This window comes from Rhinolophus hipposideros (genome assembly GCF_964194185.1).
Source record: "Rhinolophus hipposideros genome assembly, chromosome: 3".
Classification (NCBI taxonomy): Eukaryota; Metazoa; Chordata; class Mammalia; order Chiroptera; family Rhinolophidae; genus Rhinolophus; species Rhinolophus hipposideros.
Window position 1 is genome coordinate 106594547 of NC_138049.1, and position 18877 is coordinate 106613423.

Here is an 18877-nt window from a genome sequence, read left to right on the forward strand (position 1 = left end):
ATCATATAAATGAAATCTTTTGTGTCTGGCTGCTTTCACCAGGCACATTTTGGAGGTCCATCCATGTTGTAGCATGGAGTAGTACTCGTGCCTTTATAGCCGAGTTGTGTATTCTGTGTGTGGATAGACCACTGCAATATTTTAAACTCATCACAGACACTCTACATTCCAACACTACATATTTAAGTGTATTCCTCTATTTAAAAAGACTGTTTACAAGTGAAAGTCACCACATCATAATTATTATACCTTTAAAATGAATAGTCATTCTTAATGTCCTCAAGTTTCCAGGTAGTGCTACAATTTCCTGATTGTTTCATAATTATTGTTTTGCAATTTGTTGCTGGAATTTGGTCTAAATAAGGAGGCTAGGTGGCACTTGGGAGAGTTGGAATTTTAGACAGGTGTTCAGGGAAGGCACCAGAAAGAAGGTGACATTTGAACAAAAACTCAAAGGAAGCGTGGACATGACATCTGGGGGAAAAGCATGCAGGGAGAGAAAACAGTCAATGCAAAGACTCCGAGGGAGGAGGCTGGCACATTAGACGGCCCATAAGGAGGCTGCAGAAAGACTTCTATACTCCTAACCAGAAATGGATCTTAAATTAGGCCCAGAGCCGGCCCTGCTGCTCGCCTGAATCCAGGAGAGCTGGGGTCTCAGCAACTCTTTCCAGCAACAGGAAAGCTTCCGTTTGCATCTCTTCCCAGCCCCTGAAGAGGAGCCCCCTGCCAGCCCCGCTTTGAAGCCACAGTTGGGAGAGCTGACTGTGACCGACGCCACCCCCGACTCCCTGCGCCTCTCCTGGACCGTCCCCGAGGGACAGTTTGACCACTTCCTAGTCCAGTACAAGAATGGGGACGGGCAGCCCAAGGCGGTGCGGGTGCCGGGACACGAGGACGAGGTCACCATCTCGGGCCTGGAGCCAGACCACAAGTACAAGATGAACCTGTACGGCGTCCATGATGGCCAGCGCCAGGGCCCCGTGTCTGCCATCGGTTTAACGGGTAAGTGTGCAGCAGGACACTGGGCCCTACCCTGAGCTGGACTCAGTTTCCTTTTTATTGTCAGTATTCAGGTATTTTTGTCCCATTGTTCCTGAGGTTGAGTCTCCTGAGCTCCTGGGTGCGTTTCTGATTGTGTTGTCACTCCGAGCCTTTGGTGTTTACCCAGCTGTGTCACCCTTCCCATGTGGGGTTTTTGGATACTTGAAGAGGTCGGGCACCACAGAAATAACACAGACTCAGGCAGATGTTGGATTGACCCTAGCCTTGGCTCATTCGAGCTGTGTGACCTCAAGAGAATCAGTCAGCCTCTTTGTGCCTCCCTTTTCTTATTTGTAAAGAAGGAATAGCCACTCCTGTCTTGCAGGGTGGACATGCGTGTGCCTCGACTCACACACAATGAATGGGAACTACAGGTTTCCCCTTCTGAGGAAAGCAATTGATTCCTGAAACCCTTAGAGCGACTTCTCCTAACTACCACTGATTTCAGTGGGAAAAATTAGTCCTGCTCCCCAACCCCCAAATGGATACCCATTTGTGCTAAATCAACAGTGAATCCTGCTCACATGGATACTATTAGTCGAGTAGCTAATATTAGACATATTCAAAACTTGACAAGGCACTTTCCCTCATTAAATATTCCCTGACACGGAGGTGAGCTGCTTTGTTAAGCTGTGTTGTAGCTATTACCCCTAAATGCTTCAGACCCAGTTCCCAAACAACAGACATATGAACATGTTGATTTTGTAATTCAGCTATTAAGGCAGAATAAAACCCTATGATGAACAGAAAATATGAAAGAAATCATTGGAAGCAAAGCACGTGATCCCACTCATGGCAGGCAGGTCTGTCCCTGGGCCTGATGGGTCATCTCTCCCGTGTGTGTGAGCGGAGAACTACCAGTCCGAAAATGGCCTGGCTGCAAAGATGGTCTCATGTATTCTCATCTCTTTGCTCTCAACTGAGAAATCTAAACTGGTTTCTAAAAATGCTCAGAGCAGTCTTCTGAACCAGAGGAGGTGCGAAAGGAAAATACTCATGAAGTGGAATTCCCAAACCTGAGGAAATGAACCTCCTGATGTGATGTGTTATGCTTGGTGCTGTGACCTCTGTCCCACTGCACAGATTTGATCTGCAGCCCCCAAGACTTCATGTATGCACACCTTCAGTGTCATGGGGGATCGTGATGTCACCACATGGGGGATCGTGATGTCACCACAAGTGTGTGCTCTGTCCACTGGTGATGAGCATCCAAACCAGGGAAACGATGTCTTAATCCTGGGGCACCAGAATCCAGGCTTCGGAGCACTGGTGTGTCTGGGAGATACCCAGGCATGTCCACACATACTTTATCTCCTGATCCAGCCTCAAGAAAGGACCAAGAAATGACCGCAACCCCAATAGATCCACCCACCATGACCCCCGAGCCTCCCATCAAGCCGCGCCTGGGGGAGCTGGCAGTGACCGACGCCACCCCCGACTCCCTGCGCCTCTCCTGGACCGTCCCCGAGGGACAGTTTGACCACTTCCTTGTCCAGTACAAGAACGGGGACGGGCAGCCCAAGGCGGTGCGGGTGCCGGGACACGAGGACGAGGTCACCATCTCGGGCCTGGAGCCAGACCACAAGTACAAGATGAACCTGTACGGCTTCCATGATGGCCAGCGCCAGGGCCCCGTGTCTGCCATCGGGGTGACAGGTGAGTGGACGGTGGAAGCCCCAGGGTGGGAGCCTAAGGAGGATAGCACTGTCTGTGATGGGGAGTGGGGTGCAGGGGCCCCTCTGCTCGAGGCTGAGCCATGCAGCCCGTTGTGCCTCCCCCCGTGATCCCCGAGGACCAGCGGGTCCCCCTGGGCAGAGCAGGTGCTGCCCTGGGTCCCCACAGCTGACCCTGAGGCTCTGGCATGTCTGTGAGATGACAGTTGAGCAGGACCACCCAGGCCCAAGGAGGGACTTCTCGGAACCGACTCCAGGGCCCCCAGTCATGGCCATGGCTTCTCCATCCTTGTTCCCAACACCAAGGACGTGTCCGTGGACCCTGCCTCACCCTCTCTGTGTCTGTCTGTCTTCTCAGCTGCAGAGGAAGAGCCTCTGGGGTTCACGGAGGCCCCAGAGCCCCCCGAGGAGCCCGTTCTGGGGGAGCTGACGGTGACAGGATCCTCCCCGGACTCGCTGAGCCTCTCCTGGACCGTCCCCCAGGGCCACTTCGAGTCCTTCACCGTCCAGTACAAGGACAGTGCTGGGCGGCCCCAGGTGGCGCGCGTCGGGGGTGAGGAGAGCGAGGTCACCGTGCGGGGCCTGGAGCCGGGGCGCAAGTACAAGATGAACCTGTATGGCCTGCATGGGGGGCGGCGCGAGGGGCCCGTGTCCACCGTGGGCGTGACCGGTGAGTGAGTGGGGCTTAGGGTATCTCAGAAGGGGGAGGAACTACGTTTTCCTCCTGGGTAACCTGGTTGCCTGGCTGTCCTTTCATGCCCTCCCTATGTCCCTACCTGTGGCCCTTGCCTAGTGGTTTGGCTATTGCCACCTGCAGCATTATCGTCCCCATTAGCGTGGCCTCCTTCTGATGGCAGCACTGGCTTCCTCTGAAGGGGACTGTGTCAGCCACAGGCCAAGCCTGACTGTGTCAGAATTTCCCCTCTTTCCATCTTAATCACAGCCTTCCTTTTTATAACAAAAAAATAAGAAAAGAAAAAGAAAAAAGAAAAGAAAGAACCCACACCTAACCACATTGGAATGGTTAAATAATTAGGTAACACCTATAAGACAAATGATTACGCCATCATTGAAATGTTTTAACGTAAGACTATTACTTTATAATATCATTATACATTGAAAAAAGAGCCCAAATGTTTTGTAAGAATGCTAATCACAACCACTTGAAAATAACACGCATGGGGAGAAAACTGGAAGGAAACACACGTTTCATGGGATGAATGTTTATGAGACAGATAGAATGTTCCAGCACTTTTTTCTTCCTGTTTTATTCTATTCTGTTTTGTCCAAATTTTCTTAAATGACACTCATTTCTTTTATAATCGGGAAATTTTTTTGTTTTCTATCTGGTTTTGGAGGGAGCAGCTCATGGGCCCATGTGGGAATCGAATCGGCAACCTTGGTGTTATGAGCACTGCGCTCTAACCATTGAGCAAACCAGCCGCCCTGGAATTTTTTTGTTTTTAAAGATAATGTCTTCTTTCTTAAACTCCTTGTCTCCCCCGAACCCCACCATTCTTGCAACTTATTTCATTTCTAGTTGTGAAAAAGACAATTGGCGGGTGGTGGCCCCTGTGACACCAAGTGAGCGGCTTTGAGGTTCACTCTCCTCCCCTGAAGATACTGTGCACAGAGGAACCATTTTCCTCAACCCCCCAAGTCCTGGGTAGTGGGCCTCATTTCTCTAGGTGTGTTCACAGCGTGGTGGGGAGGGGAGAATAGGGAATGCATTAGAAAATAGACATTAGAACGATTCACACTCCTAAGGTAAGCTGGTCATTCTCATTCACAGCTCAGGTTCTCATTACCCTCTATCAAGGAGAATCCCAAACACACACCAAGTAGAGGGTACCCACGTCCCCATGCCTAACCTTCTCCTAGATAATTAATTTTTATAATCCAGGATTTCTTTTTAAGTCTGTATTTTTCTAGTAAAAAGAATATAGCAACATAATGAAAAAGTTTGAAAAACGGGGGTGGAGGGGTGGGGGGAATCTCTCGTCAGACAACCTTTTGACCCAACAAGCAGCATTGGTAACAATGTACACAACACGCCCTCTGTCTGCATTCCCGGTGGAGTGTGTGTTTTAAGGTTGCAGAGTGTTCATCTAATTCTTGGCACTTGCTTTTTTTTGTCTCCGAGCTACATTCTGAGCTTTTATTCTGTGGCTACACAACCTGCATTAATCATCACTTTAATGACTATTTGATGCTTCATGGCGAAAGTGCCATAACAAAATTAATCGTCTACGGGTCATTTGGTCCCTGACACATTTTGCTGTCATGAATAATCCCAGAATGAACTACTATGATACAACTTTTTCCTGCTTTTTAATAATTTTCTTAGGATAGCTGCCCAGAAATGAGATTATTGGGTCAAAGGAAATGAGCATTATTTTGGCTCCTGACCCATGTGTCTGAATTGCCTTCTGGATGTTTATAGCGCCTGCCAGCAGGTCCATGACTGGGGTTTGGGAGCTGGTCTCAGCTCTTTCCACAATGAGTAACCGAGCGGCCAACACAGAGGCCATACCAGCCACTAATCCTACAGTTCAAAGAGCACTATAGCAGGATGAACTTTCTTGTCCCTATAGACTCGACCAGAAACGCGGGTTGCCATCTAAGCTTCTACCCCTAATCTCTTTGGTCAGCTCCCCAGGTGGATGTGGCTGACACCCCCTTACCCATGGAACCCAGCACAGAGGCCCCAGAGCCGCCCGAGGAGCCCGTCCTCGGGGAGCTGACAGTGACAGGATCCTCCCCGGACTCGCTGAGTCTCTCCTGGACCGTCCCCCAGGGCCACTTCAACTCCTTCGCCATTCAGTACAAGGACAGGGCTGGGCGACCCCAGGTGGTGCGCGTTGGGGGTGAGGAGAGCGAGGTCACCATCTCGGGCCTGGAGCCGGGGCGCAAGTACAAGATGAACCTGTACGGCTTCCATGATGGCCAGCGCCAGGGCCCCGTGTCTGCCATCGGGGTGACAGGTGAGTGGACGGTGGAAGCCCCATGGTGGGAGCCTAAGGAGGATCGCACTGTCTGTGATGGGGGAGTGGGGTGCAGGGGCCCCTCTGCTCGAGGCTGAGCCATGCAGCCCGTTGTGCCTCCCCCCGTGATCCCCGAGGACCAGCGGGTCCCCCTGGGCAGAGCAGGTGCTGCCCTGGGTCCCCACAGCTGACCCTGAGGCTCTGGCATGTCTGTGAGATGACAGTTGAGCAGGACCACCCAGGCCCAAGGAGGGACTTCTCGGAACTGACTCCAGGGGCCCCAGTCATGGCCACGGCTTCTCCATCCTTGTTCCCGACACCAAGGACATGTCCGTGGACCCTGCCTCACCCTCTCTGTGTCTGTCTGTCTTCTCAGCTGCAGAGGAAGAGCCTCTGGGGTTCACGGAGGCCCCAGAGCCCCCCGAGGAGCCCGTCCTGGGGGAGCTGATGGTGACAGGATCCTCCCCGGACTCACTGAGCCTCTCCTGGACCGTCCCCCAGGGCCACTTCGAATCCTTCACCGTCCAGTACGAGGACAGTGCTGGGCGGCCCCAGGTGGTGCGCGTCGGGGGTGAGGAGAGCGAGGTCACCGTGCGGGGCCTGGAGCCGGGGCGCAAGTACAAGATGAACCTGTATGGCCTGCACGGGGGGCGGCGCGAGGGGCCCGTGTCCACCGTGGGCGTGACCGGTGAGTGAGGGGCCAGCAGGGTGTGGAAGATGGGCCCTGGAAGCATTTTCCTGTATGAGCATGTCCATGAAAACATGAATACTGCCTCCTGCACACCACTGGCCTGGGATGTTGGTGAAGGGAAGACTCGTTCAGCAGGTTTGGGCTGGGGCAGAGGCGCTGCATTTCCAGCTGATCCTCCTGCGTGCTGACGCTGCTGGTCTGAGAAGCACCCTGAGCAGCATCTCCTCACAAGCAGAATTAGACGCTTTCTTAGAATGTGTAGGAGAGAGTCGTTTGCAGCCCTGGTCCCTCCCTGAGGCTCAGCCTCTGCGGAGTGACCGAGGCCCTGGGGGCAGCCAGAAGGCACTCAGCATACAGCACTTTACCTGCAGCACCCCCAAACCTCAGGTTCCAGAATTGCCACACTTATGACTGCAACAGGTTGGCTAAGATGTGGGTGTGCTGAACCAAGTGCTGTGGGAGTTCACAGGGGTAAACCTCAACCATGGCAGAGAGACAGGTTCTTATGCTAATGGACCTCCTAGTGGGGGTGGGGGAGACAGGCTGTGAACCAGCAAATCAGGCAAAGGAGGGTGTGGGTATGACCAAACCAGGCCTGGGCGGCAAGGCCGAAGCCAGCCTGTCCAGGGGTGCCCATAGGACAGCTGAGACCTGACGTCAGCGTGGTGACTGCTAGAGATACAGGACGAGGCATGTGTCAGCTCAGCAATGTCACAGCTGGTGCAAAGGCCTGGAAACTAGGAACATCAGGGCATCTGAGAGGGTTGTGGATGAACTACTGAGTGGGGGGATAGTCTTGAGATGGGGTGGAGAGGTAGGGGCAGCTCAGGAAGCCAGGGGCTCCTCCCAGGGGTACAGATTGTAAGTAATACTGACACCATCGGATGTGCATCGAAAGGTGCATTCTGGTCCCCTGTGCAGAGTGGATGGGGAAGAAGGCAGGGACACCAGGAGGGAGGGAGGAGCCCAGGTGGGAGGTGAAGGTGACCCAAACCAGGAAGGTAGGGTTGCAGGTGTAGGGAGTGAGGAGACTCAAAGGGCCTTTGGAGACAGTGGGACACTGAGTGATGGCAGCTGAGGACAGGAGTAGGCCCAGGAACATAGCAGGTTTCTGGTTGTGGATGGGGTTTGAGTTTTAGGGAGCAAAGACTTACGCCAAAGGGAGTGAGATGCCAACCAGACCCCAGCGGAGAGAGCCCAGGGCAGAGGAGAGGCGGGTGCTGGAGAGAGAGAGAGAAGTCAGACGGGTGCTGTAGGTGGTGGGTGAGGCAAGGCTGGTGACAGCGAGATGACAGAAGGAGACGTTAAAGGGAGCGGTAAGAATAGGAGTCAACGGCACTGTGGATGGCAAGGTCCGCTCCTTATCATCTTACCTTTGCAACAGACCACTCTGTGTGTTGAACGAGGACTGAGGACACTCACCTGTTCCCCATGTCTCTGTCCACCTCCAGACTCCGAAGCTGTGACCACGCAAGTCCCGCCCCCTATGACCCCCGAGCCTCCCATCAAGCCGCGCCTGGGGGAGCTGGCAGTGACCGACGCCACCCCCGACTCCCTGCGCCTCTCCTGGACCGTCCCCGAGGGACAGTTCGACCACTTCCTTGTCCAGTACAAGAACGGGGACGGGCAGCCCAAGGTGGTGCGGGTGCCGGGACACGAGGACGAGGTCACCATCTCGGGCCTGGAGCCAGACCACAAGTACAAGATGAACCTGTACGGCGTCCATGATGGCCAGCGCCAGGGCCCCGTGTCTGCCATCGGGGTGACAGGTGAGTGGACGGTGGAAGCCCCAGGGTGGGAGCCTAAGGAGGATCGCACTGTCTGTGATGGGGGAGTGGGGTGCAGGGGCCCCTCTGCTCGAGGCTGAGCCATGCAGCCCGTTGTGCCTCCCCCCGTGATCCCCGAGGACCAGCGGGTCCCCCTGGGCAGAGCAGGTGCTGCCCTGGGTCCCCACAGCTGACCCTGAGGCTCTGGCATGGCTGTGAGATGACAGTTGAGCAGGACCACCCAGGCCCAAGGAGGGACTTCTCGGAACCGACTCCAGGGCCCCCAGTCATGGCCACGGCTTCTCCATCCTTGTTCCCGACACCAAGGACGTGTCCGTGGACCCTGCCTCACCCTCTCTGTGTCTGTCTGTCTTCTCAGCTGCAGAGGAAGAGCCTCTGGGGTTCACGGAGGCCCCAGAGCCCCCCGAGGAGCCCGTCCTGGGGGAGCTGATGGTGACAGGATCCTCCCCGGACTCACTGAGCCTCTCCTGGACCGTCCCCCAGGGCCACTTCGAGTCCTTCACCGTCCAGTACAAGGACAGTGCTGGGCGGCCCCAGGTGGTGCGCGTCGGGGGTGAGGAGAGCGAGGTCACCGTGCGGGGCCTGGAGCCGGGGCGCAAGTACAAGATGAACCTGTATGGCCTGCACGGGGGGCGGCGCGAGGGGCCCGTGTCCACCGTGGGCGTGACCGGTGAGTGAGGGGCAGGCCCCGGTTTCCCTCTGCTCCCCTCTTGCTTTCCCCCTGGAAATCAGAACTCCTCACACGTGGGCCTGAGGGCCTTCTCGTCTCACATGGTGCTCATGATCCTGCCTCATATGTGCTTGAATGGAGTGAGGACCGCTGGAGACAGTTGTCGGGGTCAGGTGGGCATGGAGCCAACGCCTCATACATTTAGCTTCCTCCCTTCCTTCATGATCGGGGCCTCTAACTTACTAAATTCTTCCTATGTGGTTTCCTCAGGCTCCCTGACAGGGCCTTTTAGTGGTTCAGATGTGGCTGTGGACCCAGGTTCTCTGGGGTTGAATTCTGTTTTAAACATTCTGATTGTGTGATTGTGCTAATGTTTCTGAACTTCTGTGTGCTGCAGACCCCGACAGTGGGGGTGTTAATTGTAAGGGCAGCTGCTTCACATACTGTGTGAGGATCAGGGCTCCACTGCTTTGTGCTTACACACAGAAGACTTTGCTAGAATGTTAGTTTCGTAGCCTGGGGCAAGCACTCCCTCTCTGGGCGGGGACCTTCCACAGCCTCCTCTGCTATGTTCCAGCCTCCCTTCCCAAGGAGCCCCCCGTGGCACCCCGCCTGGAGGAGCTGGCTGTGGCAGACGTGACTTCAGACACAGTGCAGCTCTCGTGGACGGTGGCCCAGGGCCTCTTCGATTCCTTCCTGGTCCAGTACAGGGATGTGCAGGGGCAGCCCCAGGCGGTGTCGGTGGGTGGAGACCTCCGCGAGGTCGCCATCTCGGGGCTGGTACCAGCACGCAAATACAAGTTCCTACTCTTTGGACTCCAGGATGAGAAAAGACATGGCCCACTTTCTGCAGACGCAAAGACCCGTGAGTGAGGGCCAGAGGCCACCTTTGCCCCTACAGGCTTTGAATGGTCATTCACCCCCTTGTGCTGACAGTTGGAATTTCATTTTCTGTGCTCCACACTCCAGACCCCAGCGCCTCCAGATCCATTTATTTTACTGGGTCCAGGGAAAGCCAGTCCTGAGCTCCCCCTTTACCCCATTCCCATCCTTCTCCCTATTCCTTCTATATCCCGAGGTACACTTGCTTTCTTCCCTAGCTCCTCTTTTATCCCTGTTCTTCTGCCTGCCCCTTCCTGACATGTGGCCTAGTCACCCCCTCCCAGCTCCCAGAACCGGCTTCCAGAGCCCTGAGGAAGCTTTATCTTCATTGTTTCTGTACCTCTCTCTCTTTTCTAGTCCCAGACACAAAACCTTCTCCTCGCCTGGGGGAGCTGACAGTGACAGATGTGACCCCCAGCTCCGTGGCCCTCTCGTGGACGGTCCCTGAGGGGGAATTTGACTCCTTCGTGGTCCGGTACAAGGACAGGGATGGGCAGCCCCACATGGTACCTGTGGCCGCGGACCAGCGAGAGGCCACCATCAGCGGCCTGGCGCCCAATTGGAAGTACAAGTTCCTGCTCTTCGGGCTGGCAGACAGGAATCAGCTAGGCCCCATCTCTGCTGAAGGCACCACGGGTGAGCCCCAGTCCTGCCTCCCACCTTTGCCAGAGCGGCCTCTTATCTGAGCCCCACAGCTTCATGGGAAGCTGGCCTTCCCATGAAGTTTAGTCTTCTGCCTCCAGCCTTGGCATGACAGTCATAATACCACCAACAAACATTTCTTGAGTCCCTATTGCATGCCAGGCCCTGTTCTGGGCATTTTATATGCCTTATTTCCTTCATTCACTGACTGGAACCCAGGCTTCGGAGCCAAGCAGACCTATGCTCGCGTTCCGATCGCCAGCTCTGTGGCGTGGACAAGCCACTGCCTTGCCTCGAGCCTCAGTCTCCACACCTGCACAGCGGTTGTGAATAATAGCTCCTGGCACTGAGGACATGTTCACATCCTCCTCCTTTTGTCCCAACTCTGTGGCAAGAGGTGGAAAACATGGGAGGGTTTGGCTGCAAAGACTATGGAAAAATCTAGTGTCATTGTGCCCATGACTCAGCCCCCCAAGGAAGGGGTGGAGATAGGTCACTGACCCCTACCCTCTTCCAGGATCATGAGTCACCCTGGCCAGACGAGGATGGGGCACATGGCCAGTTGGGTCCTGGGGCCCTGAGACTCCCTAAGTCTCTTCCCTGAACCCTCATTGTGGGGACTAGATGCAGGCGTCTCCCCCGACCCCCATCAGTCAGCACCCACCCTCGGCAGCTCTCTTCTGTGAGCTCTTCCCTTCGTTCTCCCAGCTCTGGCCCTGGCTTCTTCCCCCACCCCTCCTCACCAGGGGCCCTTAGTGCCGGGCTGGGGAGGCGGGTGGAAGGAGGACCCATGCTGATAGAGAACAGGGGGAGGTCATGGCGGGCAGTGGCAGCCCGTGAGCTTGACCGGCTGCCCAGCCTGCCTCTTACTGTTTGGGGAGCATCTCCCTGACGATGCAGATACCCTCTGGGAGCCTGTCTCTCCTCCAGCCACTTCCCTGCTCAGGGGGCTGGGGTAAGGGCAAAGCTGAGGCCCTTCGTAGCACCCCCAGGCACTGCTCTCAGGAAGGGATCTTGTGTAGTTCCTGTACCTGGGTCACAGTGGGGAGGGAGTGGGGGCAGGGAGGAGTTTGGGCAGTGGCCCCTTGAGGAGGAGACTGGCCCACCCCCCCTTCTTCCTACAGAACAGGGCTGGATCAGGCCTGTCTGTCTCCTCAGCTGGCTGTCCTCGAAGCCATACTTAGGGACCCTTTCCTAGACCCTCATGCCTCTCAGAAGTTGCCAGGGCTGAGGTGTAGGCACCTCCTGGGTAAGAGCTTCTTCCCCCACCCTCCCCACAGCTCCCTTGGAGAAGGAGCAGCAGTCCTCACCCCCCTTTGGGGAGCTGATGGTGACGGATGAGACCCCAGACTCCCTGCGCCTCTCATGGACCGTGGCCAAGGGCCCCTTTGACTCTTTCGTGGTCCAGTATTGGGACACAGATAGGCAGCCCCAGGCCTTGCTCGTGGGTGGTGACCAGAACAAGGTCCTCGTGTCAGGCCTGGAGCCCAACACCCCCTACAAGTTCTTCCTCTACGGCCTCCATGAAGGGAAGCGCCTGGGACCTGTCTCCGCTCAGGGCACCACAGGTACCAGCAAGCAAGGGCCCTGCATCTTAGCCTCACCTGCCTCTAGTCTGGGACTGGGAAGGGGGAACGGGGTACCCAGAAGTGGTGAACACGGGAGGAACGTGAGGAGCCTACCATGGAGGGAGGGAGGAGCAGGCAAGCCGCCCTTGGCTCTACACGTGTGTGTCATCACTATGGGCCCTGCTGTGGTTTCCAGCCTCTCATTAGCTCCATTTTACAGATGAGGAAATAGGGTCTAGGGTGGAGTAGCAGAAGGGAGCTGCCCCAGGTCACCACGCTGGTGTGCTCTGTCTCCAAACCCTTCTCTCCCACCCACTCTGTGCAGGGTCAGCGCCTGCCGGTCAGACCCCAGGGGACCCAGGGCCCCGCCTGTCCCACCTGTCTGTGACTGATGTGACCACCAGTTCTCTGCGACTCAGCTGGGAGGCCCCACCTGGGGCCTTTGACTCCTTCCTGCTCCGCTATGGGGTCCCATCACCAAGCACTCTGGAGCCTCACCCACGTCCCCTGCTGCAGCGGGAGCTGACAGTGCCAGGGACGCGGCACTCAGCCGTGCTCCGGGACCTGCGTCCTGGGGCCCTGTACAGCCTTACGGTGTATGGGCTGCGTGGGCCCCACAAGGCCGACAGCGTCCAGGGCACCGCCCGTACCCTCAGCCCAAGTAAGGCGCCACACTGGGCACATACCCATGAGCCGCAAAGTGGGGGGTCTTTCTACTCCCAAGCTAGTGCCTTAGCCAAAGGGAAGGTTGGTGAGTGGTTGGAGGGCTGGGAGGAATCAACAGAGCAACTTCCATTTCAATGTCTGGAGCCAGTGGGGCCCTGGGAGAAGGAGGGCTGGGAATCCTGGGACAGGAACCTCCCTGCCCCATGTCCTCACCTCAGTGCTTGGCACACCCCTCCCATCAGTTCTAGAGAGCCCTCGTGACCTCCAATTCAGCGAAATCGGGGAGACCTCAGCCAAGGTCAGCTGGATGCCCCCACCGTCCAGAGTGGACAGCTTCAAAGTTTCCTACCAGCTGGCGGATGGAGGTGACACCCTTCTGCCTATGTCCTCACTGGTTCTCACTTCTCCTGCTCCCTCCACTCTGCCCACCCTGAGCAACTCCTGGCCTCCCTGGGCAACCTCCCAAACTCACTGTGTTTTCAGGGGAGCCACAGAGCGTGCAAGTGGACGGCCGAGCCCGGACCCAGGAACTCAAGGGGCTGATCCCAGGAGCTCGCTATGAAGTGACTGTGGTCTCCGTGCGAGGCTTTGAGGAGAGTGAGCCTCTCACAGACATCCTCATCACGGGTGAGATGGACGGGATCCAGGCGGGGCAGAGGAGAAAATGAGGGCATGGGTGGGAGCTGAGAGTGAACGGAAAGGGGAAGCGGGTGTTGGATGCAAGCTGCAGCTGCAGACGAGGCCCGGCAGAGTTTAGGAAGATAAGGAGTGGGGTCAGCTCTAAACCCCTTCTCTTCCCCCAGTTCCTGATGGCCCCACCCAGCTGCGTGCACTGAACTTGATGCCGGGAAACACCAGGCTGCACTGGAAGCCCCCTCAGGCTCCTGTGGACACATATGACATCCGGGTCACAGCCCCAGGGGGTGAGCAGAGCTGGGCCTCTGGAGGGGACTTGCGCAGGGTGGTGAGAGCAGAGGGCAGGCTGTGCTCTGGCAGGGCAGGGAAGGGGCAGAGGCTGATGGTTCCCCACTCCCAGCCCCACCCCTGCAGGCCTCAGCCCCGGGCAGTGCCGTGGACCACCCCCTGCATGGCCTTGTGCTCCACACCAACTACACGGCGACCGTGCATGGCCTTCGGGGCCCCAACCTCACCTCTCCAGCCAGCATCATCTTCACCACAGGTACTTCCTGAGCGGTGTGGGGGGGAGGGGGACGGGAGGTGCTTGGGAGACCTAGGGCCTCATCTCCATCTTCTCTTCCTCCTTCCTCTTCCAGGGTTGGAGGGCCCCCAGGACTTGGAGGCCAAGGAAGTGACCCCCCGCACGGCCCTGCTCACTTGGATTGAGCCCCAAGTCCCGCCGACGGGCTACCAGCTCACCTACAACACCCTTGGAGGACAGACCCAGGTGCCCCCACAGCTGCCCCATTGGCCAGCTGTCCCCCCTGGGTTCTATCCCAGGGGAGCTGCCTCTGCCTCTCCCACTGGGGTCCCACCTCCCTTCCCCTGACCTCCCCCTTCTCGGTCCCACAGATCCTGCTCCCAGGAGACGTCACCTCTCACCGGCTCCTGGGCCTGTTTCCCTCCACCACCTACACAGCGTCGCTGCAGGCCGTGTGGGGCGAGAGTCTTGCATTGCCCGTGTCCACGTCCTTCACCACAGGTACGTGGGTGCTAGGACCGGGGGCTGAGTGGGCAGCAGGGTCCAGGGCTGGGAAACAGGACTGGCGCCACTCTCTTCTCCTCAGGTGGACTGCGCATCCCCTTTCCCCGGGACTGTGGGGAGGAGATGCAGAACGGGGCCGGCACTTCCAGGACCACCACCATCTTCCTTAATGGCAACCGCGAGCAGCCCCTGAGCGTGTTTTGTGACATGGAGACCGATGGGGGTGGCTGGCTGGTGAGTGGCCGCTGGAAGCCTAGGGGTCCGCACGGGGCCGGGGCTGGTGTGCCAGGAGCCCAGGCTGATGGCGCCCCCTGCTTCGCAGGTGTTCCAGCGCCGCACGGACGGACGGACGGACTTCTGGCGGGACTGGGAGGAGTATGCCCGTGGCTTTGGGAACATCTCCGGAGAGTTCTGGCTGGGTCAGTGTCTCCCTGGGCTGGGGGGCCAGGGAAGGGACAGGGCCCTGTGGACACCGGGCCCCTTATGAGAGCACGCTCCCCACCCCAGGCAACGAGGTCCTACACAGCCTGACGAAAGCTGGGGACTACTCCATGCGTGTGGACCTGCGCGCTGGGGACGAGGCCGTGTTCGCCCAGTACGACTCCTTCCGGGTCGACTCGGCTGCTGACTACTACCGCCTCCACGTGGCGGGCTACCATGGCACTGCAGGTGAGAGCTGGGCCCGGGGGCTGGGGGCACGGGGTGGAAGGCTCTCACTAATTCCCGCTCCCGCCAGGGGACTCCATGAGCTACCACAGCGGCAGTGTCTTCTCTGCTCGCGATCGGGACCCCAACAACCTGCTCATCTCCTGCGCCGTCTCCTACCGAGGAGCCTGGTGGTATAGGAACTGCCATTACGCCAACCTCAATGGGCTCTACGGGAGCACAGTGGACCACCAGGTGAGGGGCCTGGGCAGCACAAGCTGGGGGTGCTTAGGGCTCAGCCTGCTGGCTGTGAGACTCAGTGTGCCAGGACAAGTTGCTCATTGTGAAATAGGATAATAATGCCACCTCACCAAGGTGTCCTGAGGAAGAGATGATTTATTGCATGGAGAGGGCCAGCTCAGGATTAAGCCTCAGTCCTTCACAGTTGAGGGTTAGGAAGACAGCAGGGAGGGAAGGTTAATTGATTTCTGGGAACCATCTCCCCAAAGGGCCCGGGGTGGGAGCAGATGGGGTGTTCTGCAGTGACTCTCCACAACCTCCTTCCCAGGGAGTAAGCTGGTACCACTGGAAGGGCTTCGAGTTCTCCGTGCCCTTCACGGAAATGAAGCTGAGACCCAGAAGCTACCGGGCCCCCGCCTAGGGAGGCTGAGCCTGGGCTCACCTCTCCCGCCCACGTATGACTGTCCAGCACTGAGGGACTGCGAGGAGAGAAGAGCCAGGGGCCACCTTCACCGACCAGCCACCTGAGGAAGCCTTCTCTTCCCGCGATCTCACAGCACTATGTTTACAGGGGGGGAGGGGTTTGTGCGGGAGCAATAAAAGGAAAAACTGAGGCACGAGACCGGCAGGCGTTTTGCCCATCACTGGCGCTTGCTCAAGCCAGGGGCCCCGCTCCCCGAGGCTGCAGGCGCACCTGGAAAGGCTGCACAGTGAGGTTGACTCCGCAATGGGGCTGGGGCTGCAGGGAGGGCAGGGCGCCCGCAGGCGGCAGCAGCGTGAAGGCGTGCAGCAGGCGCGCCAGCACCACGAACAGCTCGAGGCGCGCGAGCGGCTCGCCCAGGCACACACGCGCCCCGCAGCCAAAGGCCAGTGCGCCGGGGCTTGCGCCGGGTGCCAGGAAACGGTCTGCGGGGGGAGGACAGACCCGGGGTCAGTGGCCGCAGCCACCGGCCTGCGCTGCTCCCATCTGCGGGCACCCAGTCCCGCCACGTACCCGGCCGGAACTCGTGGGGCTGCTCCCAGACCGTCTCGTCCAGGTGGGCGCCTTGGAGGTTGGGGATAACAACCGTGCCCTCGGGGATGTCGTAGCCGAAGATGCTGAGGGCAGGGTGGAGTTAGAGGCCTGCTGGGACTCCGCTTCAGGTCCCACTCACCCGGTCCTCTCGGGAGTCACCTGCTGGGCCTCGTGGTGCGGTGCGGCAGGGCCAGGGGCACCACAGGCCGCAGGCGCAGCACCTCCGCGATGGTGGCGTTGAGCAAGGGCAGCCGTGAGCGGTCCTTATATGGGACTCGGGAGCCCCAGGCTCCGGGGCCCAGCTCGCGATCCAACTCCTCCTGCAGTCGCTGCTGAAACTGGGAAACGGGCAAGCCTGGTGTCGGGGCGCAGCCTTGCCGTTAGCCCACCCACAGCTGCCCAGCCGCCTCGCCAGCCATGCCCTGGAACTGCCTATGGGAGCCTTGGTGCCAATTAGGAGAACCCCCCTCACACAGCCCCTGGGGGTAAGCCCAGCCTGCTTGAGGGTGCAGTGACAGGCTGCCAGGAAGGAGCCTTTGCCCGCCCCCAGGACACACCTCAGGGTGGTGCAGCAAGAATGCCACAGCCCAGGACAGGGTGGTGGAGGTGGTCTCGGTGCCACCGATGAAAAGATCCACCACAGACATATGCACGTGCCCTTCAAGGAGCTGTCCAAGGCCCGCTTCCTCTCCCGGCTCCTGCACCCCCTGGAGCATGTAGTCCATCATGTCCCGCCACCGGCCGGCCACCATGCTCTCCTGAGGGGGGAGGGGTCAGCCTGAGTGCCTGCCTGGGGGACAGGGCTCTGGGGGGGCAACTGGCCCAAGACGGAGCCAAAGAAGCTGCCTCACTCTGGGGCCGTCGCCTCCCCGGCTGCGGGCTAAGGGGCCCGGTCCACGCAGTGCCCACCTTGTGCTGCCTCAGTTGCTTCTCTACAATGCGGTCCCTGTTCTCCACAGCCTGCTTCAGCCTCCGGAGGCCTGGGGAGGGGAAGAACTGGGGCAGGGGGCAGAAGAGTGTAGCTGCTGGGAAGGAAGCCTGCCCCCCCCAACTTCTCCCAGGAGCCAGGGCTGTCTGGGCTCCACCTCCTCACCCTGAGAAAGGGAATGACGTCCACAATTTGGACGGACCAGTGGTCCCAGGTTTTCATCAGGTCTTGGACACAGTCATGGAAGGTATGTACTAAGGTATCCTCCTGCCAGAGAAGGAGGGGGTCCTTTCAGTTCAGGATGAGGAGAGGGTCTGGGAGGGGCTGAGGGGTGGGCCAGAGAGCCTTGACCTTGTCTCCAAAGGTGAGGTAACAGATGATGCTGCACGTGAGGAAAGAGAATTCCTTCTGGATGGCCACAGGGGCGCCAGCCTGCGCTCTCATTCGCTGTTGGAGGAAGTGCATGAACGAAACAGGCCAGGGCTGCTGGGAATGGTGAGGCCGACCTGGGATGACTGTGGGAGTCCAGCCTCACCTCACAGAACTCCTGGGTCAGCTGCTCCACAAGGGGCTCCATGGAGCTGCGCATGCCCAGCAGCAGGGCGGAGCGGGTGAGTCTTTTGTGGGCCTTCCAGAGCAGGGAGTAGTCCCCAAGCGAGAGGTCCTGGTTGTGCCGCGACACCAGCTTGTCTGTGAGTAAGGGTCAGGGGAGTGGAACTGACCAGGGGAGCCCCTGGCCTGCCCTTCCCACCTCCCGCGGCCCCAGCTTCTCCCCACCCCTTACACGATGGAATGTGGGGTCTGCCGGCAAAGTCCACCCACTTCCTGACCATGGCCTCCTCGATTGTCCTCTTAGAGTTCAGCACCACCACATCTGGGAGACAGCCAGAGCGGGGTGTCAGCAGGGACAGCACCCCACCTCCTCAGTGCAGTGGGCCAGGCAGGGAGCAGGCGCTCACCTCGCAGCCCCAGGCGGAGCCTGTAGATGGGCCCAAGTTTCTGGGCCAGGCCAAGCAGATGCATGGGGAGGTTGGGCTGCCGCAGGTGCAGGAAGCCGGGGACAAGAGGTGGGCGGTGCAGGCGGCTGAGCTTCCACTGGCCCCAGAGCAGGCGGCCTCCGGCCAGCAAGCTCAGCAGCAGCAGCAGCCCAAGGAGCAGCATGGCCAGAGACGCATACAAAGGCCCGGGCCCGGCCACTTATAGCTCTCAAGGCCCCATCATCCATCTTGCCACTTGGGCTGTCCTGGGCCTCCCTTACTCCTTCCCTCAGGTCCCTGCCCACTGTCCCACCCCCAAGAATAGAACATTCTTGGAATTGCACCAGGCCTGTTGGCCTTGGGGAGTCCTCATTTCAAAGAACAGGCCTTTCCTTCTTTCATCCATCAAAAAGAAAGGAAGGAAAGCTCAACCCTGACCTTTCTCCCACAGCCAGCTTCAGCCTTCTGGCCCCACATCAACAAGGCAGGAAAACGTGCCCACTCTGGCCTGAGCCCTCTCCCACTACCACTCCTCCTTGGACCAGCTTACTGACGCAGAGTTCGTCTCAGAGAGAAAATGGCAGTCCCTCCCTCATACGCCCTCCAGGATCGTCTGAAGAACAAAATGAGACGAAAGTGATCTGTGTGTTGTTCTTTTAACTCTCAGATGGGTGACCACATGGCCTGGTTTGCCTGGATTATCCTGGTTTGTACCCGTAGCCCCGTGTAATTATCAGTGCCCCATTTCACTCTCAAAAGTTGAAGATGAAGAATTATCTGGCCCCCATTTTTGGAGCTCTTA

At 58.2% G+C, this 18877-nt stretch overlaps 2 protein-coding genes across 2 annotated transcripts in view; one reads left to right on the forward strand and one right to left on the reverse strand.

The window, feature by feature from the left end:
• TNXB (tenascin XB) overlaps positions 1 to 15782 on the forward strand; it is a 49370-nt gene extending 33588 nt beyond the window's left edge. The window contains exons 21-42 of the mRNA XM_081030955.1: positions 709 to 1005; positions 2368 to 2700; positions 3076 to 3387; positions 5369 to 5701; positions 6078 to 6389; positions 7844 to 8161; positions 8538 to 8849; positions 9427 to 9714; positions 10089 to 10367; positions 11654 to 11941; positions 12267 to 12602; positions 12850 to 12972; positions 13091 to 13234; positions 13411 to 13530; positions 13644 to 13787; positions 13882 to 14012; positions 14138 to 14267; positions 14353 to 14504; positions 14593 to 14689; positions 14778 to 14939; positions 15007 to 15170; positions 15484 to 15782. Of these exons, the coding sequence (XP_080887081.1) occupies positions 709 to 1005; positions 2368 to 2700; positions 3076 to 3387; positions 5369 to 5701; positions 6078 to 6389; positions 7844 to 8161; positions 8538 to 8849; positions 9427 to 9714; positions 10089 to 10367; positions 11654 to 11941; positions 12267 to 12602; positions 12850 to 12972; positions 13091 to 13234; positions 13411 to 13530; positions 13644 to 13787; positions 13882 to 14012; positions 14138 to 14267; positions 14353 to 14504; positions 14593 to 14689; positions 14778 to 14939; positions 15007 to 15170; positions 15484 to 15576 (4868 nt within the window). The 3' untranslated portion in view covers positions 15577 to 15782. The remainder of the gene's footprint in view (positions 1 to 708; positions 1006 to 2367; positions 2701 to 3075; positions 3388 to 5368; positions 5702 to 6077; positions 6390 to 7843; positions 8162 to 8537; positions 8850 to 9426; positions 9715 to 10088; positions 10368 to 11653; positions 11942 to 12266; positions 12603 to 12849; positions 12973 to 13090; positions 13235 to 13410; positions 13531 to 13643; positions 13788 to 13881; positions 14013 to 14137; positions 14268 to 14352; positions 14505 to 14592; positions 14690 to 14777; positions 14940 to 15006; positions 15171 to 15483) is intronic.
• A 28-nt stretch (positions 15783 to 15810) lies between these two features.
• Positions 15811 to 18259, reverse strand: CYP21A2 (cytochrome P450 family 21 subfamily A member 2; the record flags this gene model as incomplete). The annotated part of the gene is made up of 10 exons (XM_081030964.1): positions 15811 to 16061; positions 16150 to 16253; positions 16330 to 16508; positions 16728 to 16928; positions 17080 to 17166; positions 17264 to 17365; positions 17450 to 17545; positions 17634 to 17788; positions 17883 to 17972; positions 18058 to 18259. The coding sequence occupies 10 exons, from the start codon at positions 18257 to 18259 to the stop codon at positions 15811 to 15813; spliced, it is 1467 nt and encodes a 488-aa protein (XP_080887090.1).
• Between the last annotated feature and the right edge of the window lie 618 nt (positions 18260 to 18877).